This window comes from Ovis aries, chromosome 12 (genome assembly GCF_016772045.2).
Source record: "Ovis aries strain OAR_USU_Benz2616 breed Rambouillet chromosome 12, ARS-UI_Ramb_v3.0, whole genome shotgun sequence".
In the NCBI taxonomy this organism is placed as follows: Eukaryota; Metazoa; Chordata; class Mammalia; order Artiodactyla; family Bovidae; genus Ovis; species Ovis aries.
Genome location: NC_056065.1, coordinates 63,949,545 through 63,965,375, shown reverse-complemented (window position 1 = coordinate 63,965,375; position 15,831 = coordinate 63,949,545). Strand labels below are relative to the sequence as shown.

The window sequence follows — 15,831 nt, the reverse complement described above, 5'->3', positions numbered from 1 at the left end:
TGATCTCAACAGGTGAGGAGTCTACAATGTAAGTCCTATCCACCCAAAGTTATTTTCAGAATTACACGTATTCACTAAAACTTCCCCCTACATAGTAATTTTATGATGTTCCACATAACTAATTTTTGCCTAAGATGAGACTACTTTCAAGAATATGGAAAGGAAATTTAAATCTTCATGTATATCAAAGGAAGTACTAGAAGCGTAACAAAAATTTCTCTTTTGTCTTCATATTATGGTAGAAACATACACAACAAACACCAGCCACCTAAATATCAATTACTCCTGCTAGACTAATGACCAAGTTTATTGAACGAGAACGGCAACCTCCCAAAGGAAACGCAGAATGAGACTGAGTTCCTGCGACACACTGTTCCCAAGCATGCACTCATTCCGCTCCTCTGCCTGCTGCACTCTACCATTCTTTCTTCACCTGACTGGCCCTACTCAACCTTTAAGACTGAGCTCAAGGGCTCAACTCCAGAAGCTTTCTCTGAACTCCAGGTAGTAAAAGTTCTACCTCCCTCAGCATGGCAACCCACTCCAGTATTCTTGCCTGGAAAATCCCATGGATGGAGCAACCTCATAGGCTACAGTCCATTGGGTTGCAAGGAGTCAGACACAACTGAGCAACTTCACTTTCACTTTCAGTATACTCACAGCATCCCTTGAAAACATTTATCTTGGTATTTACCACATGTAAATACCCCTCAGTATCAGAGGGGAATGATCCCCAAATGCTCAAGTCACTTATATATTAATAAAATGGTATAGTGTTTGCATACAGCTTTTGCATATCATCCTCATCCTCTTGTATATTTCAAATCATATTTAGATTACTTAGAATACTTAATCCAACGTAAATGCTATGTTGTCTAGTCGCTAAATCATGTCTGACTCTTTGTGACCCCATGAACTGTAGCCCACCAGGCTCCCGTGTCCATGGGATTTGCCAGCCAAGAATTCTCGAGTGGGTTGCCATTTCCTTCCCCAAGGGATCTTTCCGACCCAGGGACTGAAGCTGTGTCTCCTGCTTGGCAGGCAGGCGGACTCTTTACCACTGAGCCACCAGGGAAGCCCAAATGCTATGTAAATAGCTATTAATACAATGTAAATACTATGTACACAGTTGCTTGTGCTTGGCAAATTCACATTTTGCTTTCTGAACTTTCTGAAATTCCGCCCCCCCCATATTTTCCATCCACAGTGGGCTGTATCTGCCAGTGGGGAACCCGCAGGTACAGAGGACCAACTGTAAACTGAAATACCTGCGCAACATCCTCCCCCAGGAGACCACTAGCCTCAAGATCAAAATTCAGTTTATTTGCTTTTATATTCTTAGAGCCTAGCACTGGCATTCATAAGTATTCCATAAATGTTTTGCAAAAATGAAACAGAAGCATAAAAACTCTATTAAAAATCTGTTATGTACAATGCGCATTCAAAAACTGCTAAGACACGATCCCTATCCAACTATGTCTAACCACAGAGACAATTCACTTATATTAAAAACAAAAAAAGTCTTTACATACTTAAAAAATTGTATGTACCAGATGACTGAAAGACATGAAATGCTACAAAAAGTCAATGACTGCAGAAATCACCAGGGTGGACAAAAAATTTTCACAGAGAAGGTGAAACTTGAGAGTGGAGGACAGTACCTCCTACAAGTGAAATGGCTTTGAAGACAGATTAAAGCAGGAGTGGATAAACGATGTTTAGAAGACAACGAGTAGATTACTCTGGCTTGGGATGGCTGATTCTTTTCAAAAAGTAAGGAGATACCATGTGGCAGAATTAGACGAGAGTCACTTTATGGAAGGCCAAGAATGCTGAACTAGGAGCTGCAGCAAGGGAAAGCCACATACAAATGCTTTTCAGGAATAACAACACAGAAGCAATGCAAAAGATTAACTGGCAAGGGGACAGGTGGTAGGGCCTGAAGGAGAACCATAATTTAGTAAACATACATAAATCTGCTTTTTAAAAACACTGACCACAATTTTACGAGATCAATGTCCAGTTTAAAGACAAAGATATCAACACCCAAGAAATGCTGTTAGTTCAAAAACGGAAAGTAGTGGGCACTGCTTAAAAACCCGAAGTCAGCGCTTTCTTCTTGCTACTTGCGAGAACTGCAGGCCTAGGTATCAAATGAAGACTGTTTCAAGAGTATGCATATAAACTGACAGTGCTGGAAATGAAGAAAGAAAGAAAAGACAACAGGAAGGCAACATTTTCCAAAGTGGTTTATGTGTGGAAGAGGGTGAGGAAACCTGGGAGAACTCAAAGATGACTGCCAGGTTTTAAACCTGAATGGGAAGATGGGGAGTAGCAGCATGAATGAAAGACTTCTGAAATGAGGAATGGCCAGAAGGCAGCGGCGAAAAATTATCAGATTAGTCAGTGCCGGGGGCTAATTTTCAGGCATCATACATAGCTAAAATTTATATGCTTACTGTATGCCAGAACTATCCCAAGCACTTTACACGTGAACTCATTTGACCTTTATAACTCCAAGGGATAGATGCTGTTAACCATCCTCACTTTTTAGATGTGGAAACTGAGATACAGAAAACTTCAGCAGGTTGTCCAAGGCAGCACAGCTGTAAGTGGTGGACCCGTGCTCCAAAAACAGGCAGTTGTGTCCCAGAGCCCACACTCAACCACTGTACCCAACTGCACTTTGTTCTGTATCATTCTGCATTTATGCCTGTTGCATTAGTTTATAAGCTCTCTGAATGGCGGGTGTGGTCTCTTTCACCAATCTGTCTCCATAGGACATAGGAGTATACTAAGTAGGTGCTTGATAGGTTTTAAACAATGATGATGGAAGACGCAAAAGTACTGCGATTTCTGAGGGGGAAAAGAACGTTGAAAGGAAACAGAGGAGTAGGGCTATGCCTTTCGTTTTGTCCCAGGTGGGGTGAGGCGGACCAGGAAAGTAAAATAAGAGGTAGGATAATCATAATCTCAGCACTAAACCCCACAGAGCTCACCAAGTTCCCATAAGGTCCCAGAGTGTGCATCATAGTAGCTATGAACTATGTGGAGTTATGTACTTACCTGTGGGTCTGGTGCGTCCGGCTCTTTGCAGCCTTATGCAGGAGCCCACCAGGCTCCTGAACCCATGAGACTCTCCCGGAAGGAGTACTGCAGTGGGTTGCCGTGCCTCCTCCAGGCGTCCTTCTCGACGCAGGGACTGAACCTACGCCTCTGGCGTCTCCTGCCCTGGCAGGTGGGTTCTTTACCACTAGCGCTACCCAGGAAGCCCCTATGCGGCCTGGTAAAACTACTTAGGAGTATATTCTCATTTCATCCTCCAGAGATCTGGGATATATCTTGGTCCAAACTGAATGTTTACTGATGGGATGGATGGACGGATATGAGAAGAACACAGAAAGACTGAGGAAAAGGAAAGCAAAAGTCTGAGTGAGAGAGGAGAACCACCAATGGATGAATCTGGCCATTAGATCTCTGGCACCTTTGGAAAGGTCAAATCCAACAAAGCGCTAAGGAAAAATAGCTGTATTACAAGGGATTATGGTAAAGAAGGTGGTAAATAAAAGGAAAAACATAGTATAGGGCAAACTTGAAATTGTTAGATTAAAGAAAAGCAAGGACGGACAGAGCTTAAAGGGAAAATGGGAACAGGCAAGAACTTTTAAGAGAAAGCTGAGTTTGGTCCACAAGACAGAAAACTAGTAAAGGCAGTGATTAAAAAGATTTAAAAAAGGAACACAGCACATCTGAAATAAGGTTCTAGAGGGAGTAATACATAATCAAGAACAGAGTCAAGGAAGGGATTCTGCAGGACCCCACTGCCAAATGGCTTTTCCCTTTTCAAGACCTCTACCAGCCACCAAGTCTTCAGAACTGACACTTCACATATGTCTAATTCTCTGTCCATAACAGAAAATTAGAAAGGCCTGGCTAGAATTCTGATGTTATACATTGAATGAGTTAATAAAATTTTTAAAAATGTATTTGGAATAAAGGAGACATAAGATGTTCTTCTTGCCTGAAATGTCAATTTAACCAATATCTACTTTTAAAAGTCCCAACCATATTTAAAAACCCAGACCAAATCTCACCTTCTTCAAGATACCTTCCTCATCCCAACTCTATTAGAATAAAGTTCCTTTCCCTTAAACTTGCACAGTACGTGTTTATCAATTCACTCACTAATAACCTTTCTCTAGTGTCTGAATTTCCCAGAGGCAAAGCCCGTATAATTGTGATCTGCACATTAGTATTCAGTAATTGCCAGTAAAATAAAACACAATTTTTTAATAAATACATTTAAAACTTGTACAGGTTTATATAGGTAAACTCTAAACGTGGTAACTAGCCTATTACTACTGAAAACCAAACTGCTAAGAGAAGCCTTAGCCTTATTTGTAACCTGCAGTTTGAAGGAGGTGGGAAAAAATAAACCTAAGTCAATCTGCACCCACAGGGAACTTTGGCAATGTGCTGAAACATTTCTGGTTGTCACGAATGGGGTTGAATGATACTGGCATCTAGTGGGGAGAGGCCAAGGATGCTGTTAAACATCCCATGATGCACAGAATTGCTCCCCACAACAAGGAATTACCTACAGCACAAACCCTGAGCAAAACTGTTACCTAGTCTACTGGAGAATCATAATGTTTTTCTTAACATAGTCACCTACACTTAAAAACTGGGCCTCAGGGAAGGTGAAAACAACCTGTCGCTCTGCTTACTTGTTAACAAGAAAGGAGCTGGTTACTTCTCCCTTACCGTGTGACATGTTGGCGAAAATGCCACCACGGTATTTTTCTGTAACCGTTGATCAAGTCTAAGTTGTAACTTCTCAGGCCATTGACAGGTCTATTCACGACAATTTAAATACAGCTCGATTACAAAATTTAAATGGCAATGTGTGATAACCACCTGCCAAAATACCCACATACAGATGAACAATCCACTGTCCAGAAGACATTTGCTTAACAGTCTATAACAGTCTATTCTCTGAAAAAGATCAGTTAAACAAACCCACCTAAACTTTCAGGTACTTATTCATGCCACCAGTAACAAAAGTCTGAAAGGCTAGCCAGGGTTAGAGATGGAGTTGTGGGCTGCAAATGGTATTTCTCCACCATACAACAAAACAGCCCTTTTTAAGTCTGAACTCTCATGCATCACAAAATTGCCTCATGACAAACTTGCTACACTAGAGGGTCCAGATCTTAATGTAACATATCTTAAAATACAAAACAAAAACTCGGCAAGTGCTTCATCGACCATGGAGGTAAAACAGAGCAGCTGTTAGAAAGCAATGGAACACAGGATGGAACAGGAAGTATACATTTTGAGTCCAACTGAAACCACAAGTGAAGCAGAAATTAACTGCTAAAATAATTTAGCCAGTTAATACCCAAGTAGGTAAAATGCTTTTAACACTACTCCAACAGAAAATAGACTTATAAGCCGCAAGAGAGGGTAGTTTTTTTCAAACAATTTCACCACATTTGGTAAATCAGCCACATTTGGCTGTATTTCTGGGACCAATGCTATTTTAAATCTTCAGCATGAGAGTGGGGAGGTGGGTGAATGGGTAAGGGGAAGACTTCTTGACCATGTGAATTAGCATCAGTACATGCTAAAGGACTTCTTGAGCCTTCCAGAACAGTGAATATCCAGTCTTCCATTACCAGATTCTTCCAGAATCTGGAGCCCACCCTATTTAGTGTTCGTATTTCCCCCAAACGATACCATGACCTAGTTCTCCTCTCCAGGCTAGAAAAAGACTCTGCTTGCTACTTTATCCAGTCTCATCCCTTCCCTTTCTCTCTCTCTGTCTCAAGGTTTAAAGTGACAAAGTTGATCTTACAACATACTGGATGTTTAATTAGTATTAAAATGAAACTAATTTTTCTGCTATCTCAGGAAAAAACCTGTGGCTGCTGTAGATCTCTCCTTCTGGAAACAAAGTTTCTGACAAAGAATATGCTACTGGAATGCACCTCTCCACCCACAGAAGTATTATTCAGAAAACTTCTACAAAACAGGTAAGTTCTGGTTCTTTCCTGTGAAGTGGTCTAATACCAGGGATCAACTTCAAGTGGATCCCACTGGAAAACCTTCAGCATAAAAAGAAATTAAAGACAAAAAAATGAAAAAGGAGACTACTGAAGGAAAGACAGAGGGGAGTATAAACAGCTGCCTCCCACAACCACAGTAGGTGTCATTCAGAAGCATCAGCGGCCACCTTTTACAACCAGATTTGACCTGATATTCCCTATGGCTATGATTATTCTATGTACTCATCTTCCAAAACAACTTCAAAGATGTCCTTCCTGTCTGGTACTTTAATACTTACCCAGCTCCATTTTTCCAACCTTGACATGTTAATTTCCATATTTCTATTCTTTCAAAGCATGATATTATACCTCACCTACTGTCTCCTCTATGGCCTATTCCCACCCTTGCCTACCCTTCTCAAATGAACAATATTCAATATACCTTTTTCTTTTATTCAACAAAGATGGCAAAGTCTTTAAAAATCTTTCCATTTTGTCATAAATCAAAAAAGAAAGCACTGAATTCTTTGAGTATTAAATTTCCAGTGTTTTCAGTCTAAAAGCCCCATATTTAAGACCATTTATTTTTATAAAATATAAAAATGTATTCTCAACTTAATCATTTAGATAGGACTCTAATTGGTCTATTTTAAAAAGTGATACTCCCTTCCCCTTTTAACAATGAAAGAGTCATCATTCTGTCTTGCCCAGAACATCACCCATACAGAGGATAGGTTTATCTTTCCTTTCATCTGCACACTATTTCTACAACTCAAGACTAATTCAGTCCCTGTGATGCTGACTTCCCTCTCTTTGTCATACTGAGGCTTCTTACCTCATATCCTCACTTCTCACTCTTTCGAAACTGCCACCTTATCCCCTGATTTGCCACTACCCCACCATTTCAACACCAGCTCATTTACTCTGACAAATTAACTCAGCTGAGACAGAACTAATTTTCATCTACATGAAGAAGATCTGTAGCTGTATAGTCTAAAGACTGCCCAGTCACGGTCTTACACCACTGACAAAGGTAGACAACAACACTCTTCCTAAAATGAAAGTCACAAAGAATAACCGCTATACCCACAACCACACTCATTCAGCATCCTCCCCAAGTTGTCTATAAAAACCAATGGTTCCATATTCATCAAAGGAAAGAAAGTAAACATAATGCTTCCCTGAAGACATTCTCTAGACTCTCACAGCAGATTTTATTTTTAATTTTTAATACAATGTTTAAAGGTTACTGCCCATTTACAGTAATTATAAAATAATGGCTACATTTCCCGTGTTGTGCAATACATCTTTGAGTCTCTCTTACACCCAATAGTTCATACCTCCCACTCTTCCACCCCTATACTGCATCCCACTCTGTCCCCACTGGTAACCACTAGTTACCAGCACACTTCAAATGGAGTGAGTATCTAAAGAAGAGAAAGAAGTAAATTCTGGCTGGTGCACATCTTATTTTAACACCTCTTCCCATTTCTGTCGACTACTGGCCCTAAGATTTGCTTTTATTTACTTAAGACAAATGAGCAAGACTGAGAAAAGATTGGCTTTCAGGAATCTTTATGTGATTTCAGGTCCTACACCTATTCAATTTTGCCTGTTCAACTTTAGCTGGGAAATTTAGGCTATGTAAACATGTGTTCACTCTTATTTTCCCCCTTCTTTAAAAAACTAAATTCATTGCCAGATGTCTACTATTGATTCCACAACCCAAGGATAAGTCTTCCTTACCATGCTAACTTTAAAAACACAAGATACATTAACATAGAAGCCTCTCAAAGCCAACTGATCTTCCCATTAAAAATACCACCATGGAACTTCCTTGGTGGTCCAGAGGCTAAGACTTCAAGCTCCCACTGCAGGGAGCCTGGATTAGAAGGCTGGCCAGGGAACAAGATTGCAACAAAGACCAAGTGCAGCCAAATAAATAAATATTTTTAAAAACTGGGCTTTTCAATCATCATTCATCATCATTTAAAAAAAATACCACCACTCTCCTGACCTGCTTTTCACCATACCTTTCTAGTCTCACTGACACCACCTTATTTCTGGTCCTTAACTGCCCACCACACAGATACACCTTCCTAACACAAAGCTATGAACATGTGATTTCCCTTCTAAACAAACCGTCTCAGTCTCCATTGTCCACTCATTTTAACGATACACTACAGGTCAAAGTATTCAAGATTTTTTCTTTGTGGGCACTTAATCAAATAGACTTTCCCTTACCACCCTGTCTATATAAAACAGCACATCCCTGTCTTACTTTATTTTTCTTGCTAGTACTTATCACCATTCGATGAACATATTTATCTGTTCCTATGTTTATTTGTTGCATCCTTCCATCAGAAAATACTTTCCCATGTTCACTGTTAATCATTCACCACTGAATCCTCAGTGCCTAGAATATAGCAACCTCTCAAGACATATCTGTGGAAAGAATGGGTGAATTCAGACATGCTGCACACAGCATAGCTGGTCTGGAGTCAGAAGACCTATATTTGAGTTTTAGCTTCCACAAACCAATTATATGAGCCTCAATAATTTTAACTTTTGGGGGCTATGCTCTCTTCATCTGTAAAAAGAAGGGGTCAAACTTAATCTATGAAACTCTTTAAGTTTTTCCTGCTGCATCACCTTATACTTGTGTTTAACTGGACTGAATACTTCCCCCAGAGCCCAATCCTCCTTTCTATGTATCTCTGCTCAGTTTCCTTCATATGGATTCCTCCTGCGCAATCCACACTTCTCAGAATACTGTTTATCCTTAAGGTCCAATTTAAGTGCTGTTTTCTCCTTGAATCCTAGCAAACTGCAAACTCTCTAAGAGAAGGGTGGAGTTTTATACTCTTAGTAGTTAGTACAATGCCTCCCATATAGGTTATCACCAAAATGACTGATGAATCATGTGTATGAATGAGGAAATAAACAAAGGAAGCTTTCCCTGATTCACCCCAATTGCTCGCATACTCTGCCTTTGGACTCATGACACTTGGTATCTTTTATGATCCTTAACCATAGTTTACTTGCCTAATATATACTAACCTGCAAATTCCTTAAAATTAAGGACTGTCCTGACAGTTTCCATATCTCTACAGCACTTTTCATACATCTCCACCACGGTTGTATATTTATTAAGCTTATCTGATATGTTAAACAACAAAGGGATAATAAAGGAGAAAAAGGACCTTGAAATACCCCTATAATTCCACCTACCTACCATGCAGTCATTGGGCATACATGCTGTCAGTTAAACTCAGGCATTCCACCATACTTGAAAGATCTCATCCTTCTCTACACACTCTGCTTAATAAAACGATTACTACTTTCAAAAGCAGAACAGCTACCCTCATGTAGCACTTAACTACAAACCTTTTCTTGCAGGGATCCACTCACATACCAATACTTTCACTTCACTAAATGGCTAAAATGACTTTCCTGCTCATTTCAGACTACTACCCTATCCAATTCCCTCCTCCACAAGGTATGAAACCACTTTTAAAATCATTTTACCATAAGCTTGCCATTCTTAGTTTTGCTACTAAAAGACAAAAAGACCTGTTTCAGGGTCTCCCTTCCCCTTTTCTAAGCAGTGGCAACTCCTCACTTAAGTCTTAGGATCTTAACAATCTCATTTTCCTGTGCCATCAAGATCTTGACCCCCGTTTATCTCTACCTTCAAGCTCTTATTCTGCTTCCATGGAACCTTCCAAGCTGCACAATAGCTGGTGCAATACGCTCTCGCCACCATGTACTTGGTTCCAATCTGCATCTTCCTTCTCCAGTGTGTATTAATCGCCCCCTTAACCTCCCCTGATACACATCACACTCTCTCACACTCTGCACCCATGCGTCACTCTACCTCGACATACAAGTTCTTTACACCACTCTTAATGGATCTACACGACTCTCCGAATGGTATCTTCCGACGGATTCTAACCCAGTTTCTTCTGGGGGATCCAACCCCGGCTGTAGTACCTCCCTTTTTCTTCACTTCCTCATCCATTCCCTTCTTTATGCCCCCTACCCTCACCCCAGCAACTAACTACAGATGACATTATTTCTCAGTACTTCCAACCCCAGAACGATGAACAAACTCCAGTTTCCGGCGGCGTACCCCTCCTCTAGGCCTCCCCCCACACCCCAGGTGTGCAGACTTCCACCTGGCCTTCTCCCCAGCCATCGCTCCAGCCCCACCACCACACCACGTTCCCCCACCGCAGGGATCAGACTCCTCCACACCCACCTCTATTCGGGGTCGCCGCCGCCTCCCCGGGCGCCTCCCCGCCCCGACTCGCCAGCGAGCCCCGGGCGCGCGCGCACACACACACGTTCTCACGCTTCCCTAACCTCCTTCCCCGCACCGAGACCAGCCAGCTCCGCGGGAACTCAGCCCGGCCCGCGGAGGGGGATAGGTACCCAAGTGCGTGCCCGCTCCGCCCCCTCCCGCCGAGCCTCTCGCAGCCCCCGCCTCCCAACCGGGAAAAGAGAGGACACAGCAACTCCCCCGCCACCCCGGACGTACCACCTCTGTGTCTGTTGCTCCGTGCCCCCAACCTTCGGCCCGCTCCCCCGCTCCGTACTGGGCCGGCCCCCACACTCACCGGAGATACTGCGCGCTCTGCAGGCTCATCCTCCGCCGCCGCGTCTTCCCGCGAAGCCTCTGCGCGTCTCTCAGGCTCCTCGGAGCGGCCCCGCGGCACCACGGGTGCTGGCGGCCGCCGCCATCTTCCTCTCCTCCGGCTCCTCCTCGCTCGGCGGGGGGGTGGGGGTGAGTGAGGCGAGGGGGGAGGGAGCGGGGAAAGCTGCTCTCGCTGCTGCTCCGGCCCTTGGGGCGCAGGGACACTCCGACCCGGGAAGGGGGGAGGGAAAGGGAGAAGGGATGGGGGCGGGGGGAAGAGGGACAGCAGAGGAAGGAAGTGGGGGGGGGGTCTCTCGCGAGATTTCAGCGGCGCCGGTCCCTCCGGGTGATTTCCGCCTCTCTGTAGCGCTCGCTCTTGGGATCAGTTAGCCGTGCCGCGCCTGTGCGGCTGCTGAGTGGCCCAGTGGAGGCGCTTGGCGGCTTCCGGCCAACCCACCCCTCTCCTCCCGCGCGAGGGGGCAACCCCAGCCTCAGCGGGAACATCGAGCCCAAATCAATCGGGAGTTACACTCAAAGTCTTCCCCCGTCTTTCCACTCCGTCCGATTTCGCTCTTCCTTTTTTCCTTTCCTCCACTCTTCCCGACCGGAAACGCCGCCTCTTCCTCTTACAGTTCCGGCCCCCCAGTCCCTCGTCTCCGGTCCGGCCTCGCGCCCTAAAGTGACGCTAAGGACCCCCTCCTCTTTTCTGGGGCCCCTCCCTCTGCACGCAGGGACACAGTTGGAGAGGTTAGGGTGGAGCCCAGGGATGGAGAGAAAAGAAACCAATCGGATTGGATAAGCAGCTGCCAAGGCAACTGGAGGCTGTAGCTGTATTGTCATAGTAACCAATGTGTGCAGGCTGAATGACCCTCCCTTGACTTAGTGGATTCCCCGAAAAGTGCCTAGGGTTTCCCCTCGGCTTCCCTTCCATCTTAAAGGCCTCCCCCAGGTTGGGAATCGGGTAGTTCTCCAGAGCAGTGAGGTTCATGTTCTCCTCCCTTTCCCTTTCCCGCAGCGATGGGGGAGATCCCGAGGCATTCACCACGGGCTTTTCCACCCGCCTGCGGGCGGGAACCGCCTCCATAGTTTTCCTCTCCATGACGGACGCGGGGAGGGCCGGGCCTACGAAAAAGATGCCGGGCCTGAAGGCTGGTGGGCGGTGGGCTGGAGCCGACTGTGCGAGGCGGCGGCGCTAGGCTGCGAGGCGGGCCAGGGGTTTCCCCATCACCGGGAGAGTTCTGGGAGGCGGGGTCCCGCCAGGACGGGGTCCCTGAGGGAGGAGAACGGCACACGACTGCCGAGATCCCTCGTCTGCCGACTGGGACATCCGACTTTCCCCAGCGGTCGGCCCCTCACAGAAATCCCCCAGACCCCACCCCACAATCGCACTCGGCCACGGAGCCTCCTCGGGAGTTCCCCGCGCGGCCTTCACGAGCCATCTCCTGCCACGAGGAGGCCGGAGTGGGGGTGGGAACTCATCTTGGAAGGCTGACAAGTGGTTTTTCCAGCACTTAGGGCAGGGGACACGGTGCGAAGTTCAGGGCCGCCATCCCTCGGAGAGGCACCCCTCCCGCCAGTGGGAGTCCCCCTTGCTTATCAAAAGCAGACGTCCCATTTCCTTTCTCCTCTTCAAATTTCCTTCTGTCGCGTGTCTGCAGTGTTTTAGAACTCGTCACTATGTATCTTTTGGGTTGCAGAGGAACGCATTGGGTAAGATAGTGTCAAGAAAAACAGATACTTGCGTGAAGTTCCAATGAAAGGTTTCTAGGAAATGGATTTTCATTCTTAGACCCAATCTTTTTGAATGGTTATTATGTGTATTTTATTTATCTCAGGTTTGAGGCAAAAAAGAAAAAAACACAGCAACGAATGGGTTCTTCATAATATGGAGTGTGGAAGTACCTGGAGAAGTTGTATCCTAGTGATTTGAAAGAATTATTTAGCATTTTACAAATTATATTTTCCATTGGTATTATGGAGCTGTCCCAAAGTACTTTAGGATGTGTAACGGGTAAACCCCCTAGGAATGCCGGCCTCATTTCATGGTTAAAATCAGAATTTTAAGGGGCTATTTTCTTTTGACTTGGGATACCTGATCCTTTCATGCTGGGTGAAGAGCCACTGTCAAAATCCTATTAAAAGACTGGACCAATGTCTATGTGTACGTTTGGAGGAAATGAAAGTGTAAGCTGCTTGAAGTTAAATCCCAAGGAGAGATTATCATTAACGAAATAGAAACTGAACTATGCCCCCTTGTGCTGCAAGCGTCTACTGTGATGTGGTGCGACACGCGGTTTGATTGCAGCTGTACAATGCCCCCTATCGTCCCTCCTCCCCCACCCCGAGAGGCCGCCCACTCATGGGAAAGAGAGACACCTAGTGAAAGATTGTTCTCATCTCTGGTTTAGAATCCGACTTTTCTTCAACCTGCTAGCCCAAGGATGGAGATTACTGCTACATAGTACCGAAAATGGGTTTCCTCGGTGGCTCAGCGGTAAAGAATCTGCCTGCCAATGCAGGAGACATAAGAGACATGGCTTCGATCAGGGTCGGGAAGATCTCCTGGAGGAGGGAATAGCAACCCACTCTAGTATTCTTGCCCGGAGAATACCATGGACAGAGGAGCCTGGCGGTCTACAGTCCATAGGTCGCAGAGTCTGAAGCGACTGAGCATGTAGGCACACAGTACCTAAAATACCATAGATTTCCTTTCTGAAATTTATTGGTTAGATTTTTTAAAAGATCTTAGCCAGAATAAAAAATTTTTATTATGTAAAATAACCACTCCCTTAGTAATTATCATAATAGCACTTTTTATGTCTGTGGCTCCTATGTCCAGTCAACAGTATATGGGCACATAACAAGCAATCTAGAAAAATACTAGTATCTTCTCATTTTGAAAACTGGGATCGGAAAAATGCATCTTTTTGTTGTGTTGTTTGTTTAATAAACATTACTGAGCATTTATTATATTTCAGACACTGTCCAGGTTACCATGGATACCACTGTGGAAGAGACATGTTCCCTGTCTGGGAGGAACCCACCTTTTGGTAGAGATACCAGAGAATAGAGATGTGATTTGGATGCAGTATTATGAGTGCGGCAGTTAAGGTAGGAAGAAAGTGCTTTAAGTGTGCTGATGAAGTTCAGACATATAAGCCATCTTTGTATTTTATTGCAGCTTTCCTAAGAATTTTTCAAGACTCTTCAGTAGCTTTAGTGTCTCAACAAACCAGATAGAATAGTAACATTTACACTTTACAGATTATAGAACATTGATACCCATCTTGAAAGTAACTTTAAAAGTCAATAGGATTCAGAAAGATTATGATCCAAGTTTATATATTGCTTAATGTACACTTTCCAATTTCATCTCTTTCTACTAGCCCCCATCAACAGGTTTGTAGAATACAAGCATCTTCCTGCAGTATTATTCACCTTGTTCCCCCCTGCCAGAAAAGGTTACATTGAAACTAAAAGAAATTATAGAAGACAAGCTGTTTCATTTTGTTTCATCCTACCTAATCTTAAATTTTTCACTTTATGCCTAAGTGATTTTATGGAAAAATCATAAGCTAGCAGATTTGAGCGCATCCCAAGTCTGCCATCTCAGTCTCTGAACTTCAGTTTTTTCCTTGATTAAAGGAAACATTACCTATAGAAGTTTTCTGTAAACTTTAATGATAACTGTATGCATATATGGTGGCTCACCTGGGGTCACACAGAGTTGGACACAACTGAGGCAACTTAGCAGCAGCAGCAGCTGGTAAAGAATCCACCTGCAATGTGGGAAACCTGGGTTCAATCCCTGGGTTGGGAAGATCCTCTGATGAAAGGAACAGCTGCCCACGCCAGTATTCTGGCCTGGAGAATCCCATAGACTGCATAGTTCGTGGGGTCACAAAGAGTTGAACACAACTGAGTGACTTTCACTTTTTACTCTCATGAATATATGAGTGCCTGATGTACAGCACTGGCATTTGATTAATGTTTTTGACTTGTTGCTCTTTTATCAAGCTAAAACTACTAATATAGAACTACTGCAGCATAAAATTATTTAAAAAAAAAAATAGGTTATCCAGTCTTTGTCTGTAATACTCATAAATCTGGCCACACACCCAAATTTGTTCTCATTCAGTGCTAGAAGATAGATTTCTTTGTCCTCGACTCTGATTACAGAAAAGAATACAGTATCAGGACATTGTGAGTCACATTCCAGAGGGTTGAAACTTAAAAAAAAAAAAAAACCTTTTATCATTAAAAACAGCTTAATATAACCACACTTCTGCCCAAGTAAATAGAGTGGCCAGTTTTCAACCAGACACCAAGTACTTGCTAAGAAGCTACTCTTTTTTTTTTTTTCTTTTTCTTTTTACTTTATTTTACTTTACAATTCTGTATTGGTTTTGCCATACATTGACATGAGTCCACCATGGGTATACATGCATTCCCAAACATGAACCCCCCTCCCACCTCCCACCCCATAATATCTCTCTGGGTCATCCCCGTGTACCAGCCCCAAGCATGCTATATCCTGCATCGGACATAGACTGGCGATTCGATTAAGAAGCTACTCTTAACATTCCTATTGAATTTACTCAGAGCTTTGGTAACCTGATAATTAATATATAGCAAGCCTCCTCCCTTTTACTAATAATACACATCTCACCTATTCCATGAACCCTTAACAAGTACTAATTTATTTTGATAATTAACCTATATAGTCTGATTGTTTACAAATCTTGTGTACAATAGATACTTCATAAATGTGTTTCTATTTTGATGAAAATGATTTGTCAATTGCAGTACTCAAGGACACAATGTATAGGAAGCTGGCCCGTGTTCTCTTCAGTACCACACCTCAGACATGGAACTAAGTGATTCAATCAAGTGAGTAATTCATTCTCTTCAAATAGTGAGTCGAATACAAGTTGATTGAACTCACTCGCAGCCTTTCTCAAACAAACAGTTCATTTATTTCTCAAACACTGTAAATTTATTCATTCATTTCTAAGAAGGAGTCACTGAGCCTCCAGAACAGTCAGGAAGCATTGCAGTTCAAGATTTAAGAGGAGAAACTTCTGGTTTGGGAGACAGTGAGATGGCAGCAGTAGTCAGAGCTTGCTCTCTCCTCCTTCACTCTCCTAA

The 15,831-nt window shown here is 43.5% G+C and overlaps 2 protein-coding genes across 23 annotated transcripts in view; one reads left to right on the top strand and one right to left on the bottom strand.

Annotated features, from left to right (window-relative positions):
• SMG7 (SMG7 nonsense mediated mRNA decay factor) overlaps positions 1-11,216 on the bottom strand; it is an 86,095-nt gene extending 74,879 nt beyond the window's left edge. For 16 of the 17 annotated variants that reach the window (XM_042229185.2, XM_042229186.2, XM_027975945.3 and 13 more), the window contains exon 1: positions 10,667-11,216. Coding sequence is in view for 7 of the 17 variants with exons in the window: in XM_027975943.3 (XP_027831744.1) it covers positions 10,667-10,695 (29 nt within the window). In the remaining 10 variants the exon portion in view is untranslated. Of the gene's footprint in view, positions 1-10,308; positions 10,446-10,666 lie in introns of those variants that run through there. The other variant, XM_042229188.2, reaches the window with a different exon arrangement.
• The window catches only part of NMNAT2 (nicotinamide nucleotide adenylyltransferase 2), a 221,166-nt gene continuing 215,892 nt past the window's right edge, over positions 10,558-15,831 (top strand). For 5 of the 6 annotated variants that reach the window (XM_027975948.3, XM_042229192.2, XM_042229190.2 and 2 more), the window contains exons 1-3: positions 10,558-10,833; positions 13,662-13,794; positions 15,490-15,573. In XM_027975948.3, the coding sequence (XP_027831749.1) occupies positions 15,551-15,573 (23 nt within the window). In that variant the 5' untranslated portion in view covers positions 10,558-10,833; positions 13,662-13,794; positions 15,490-15,550. Of the gene's footprint in view, positions 10,834-11,858; positions 12,394-13,661; positions 13,795-15,489; positions 15,574-15,831 lie in introns of those variants that run through there. The other variant, XM_042229189.2, reaches the window with a different exon arrangement.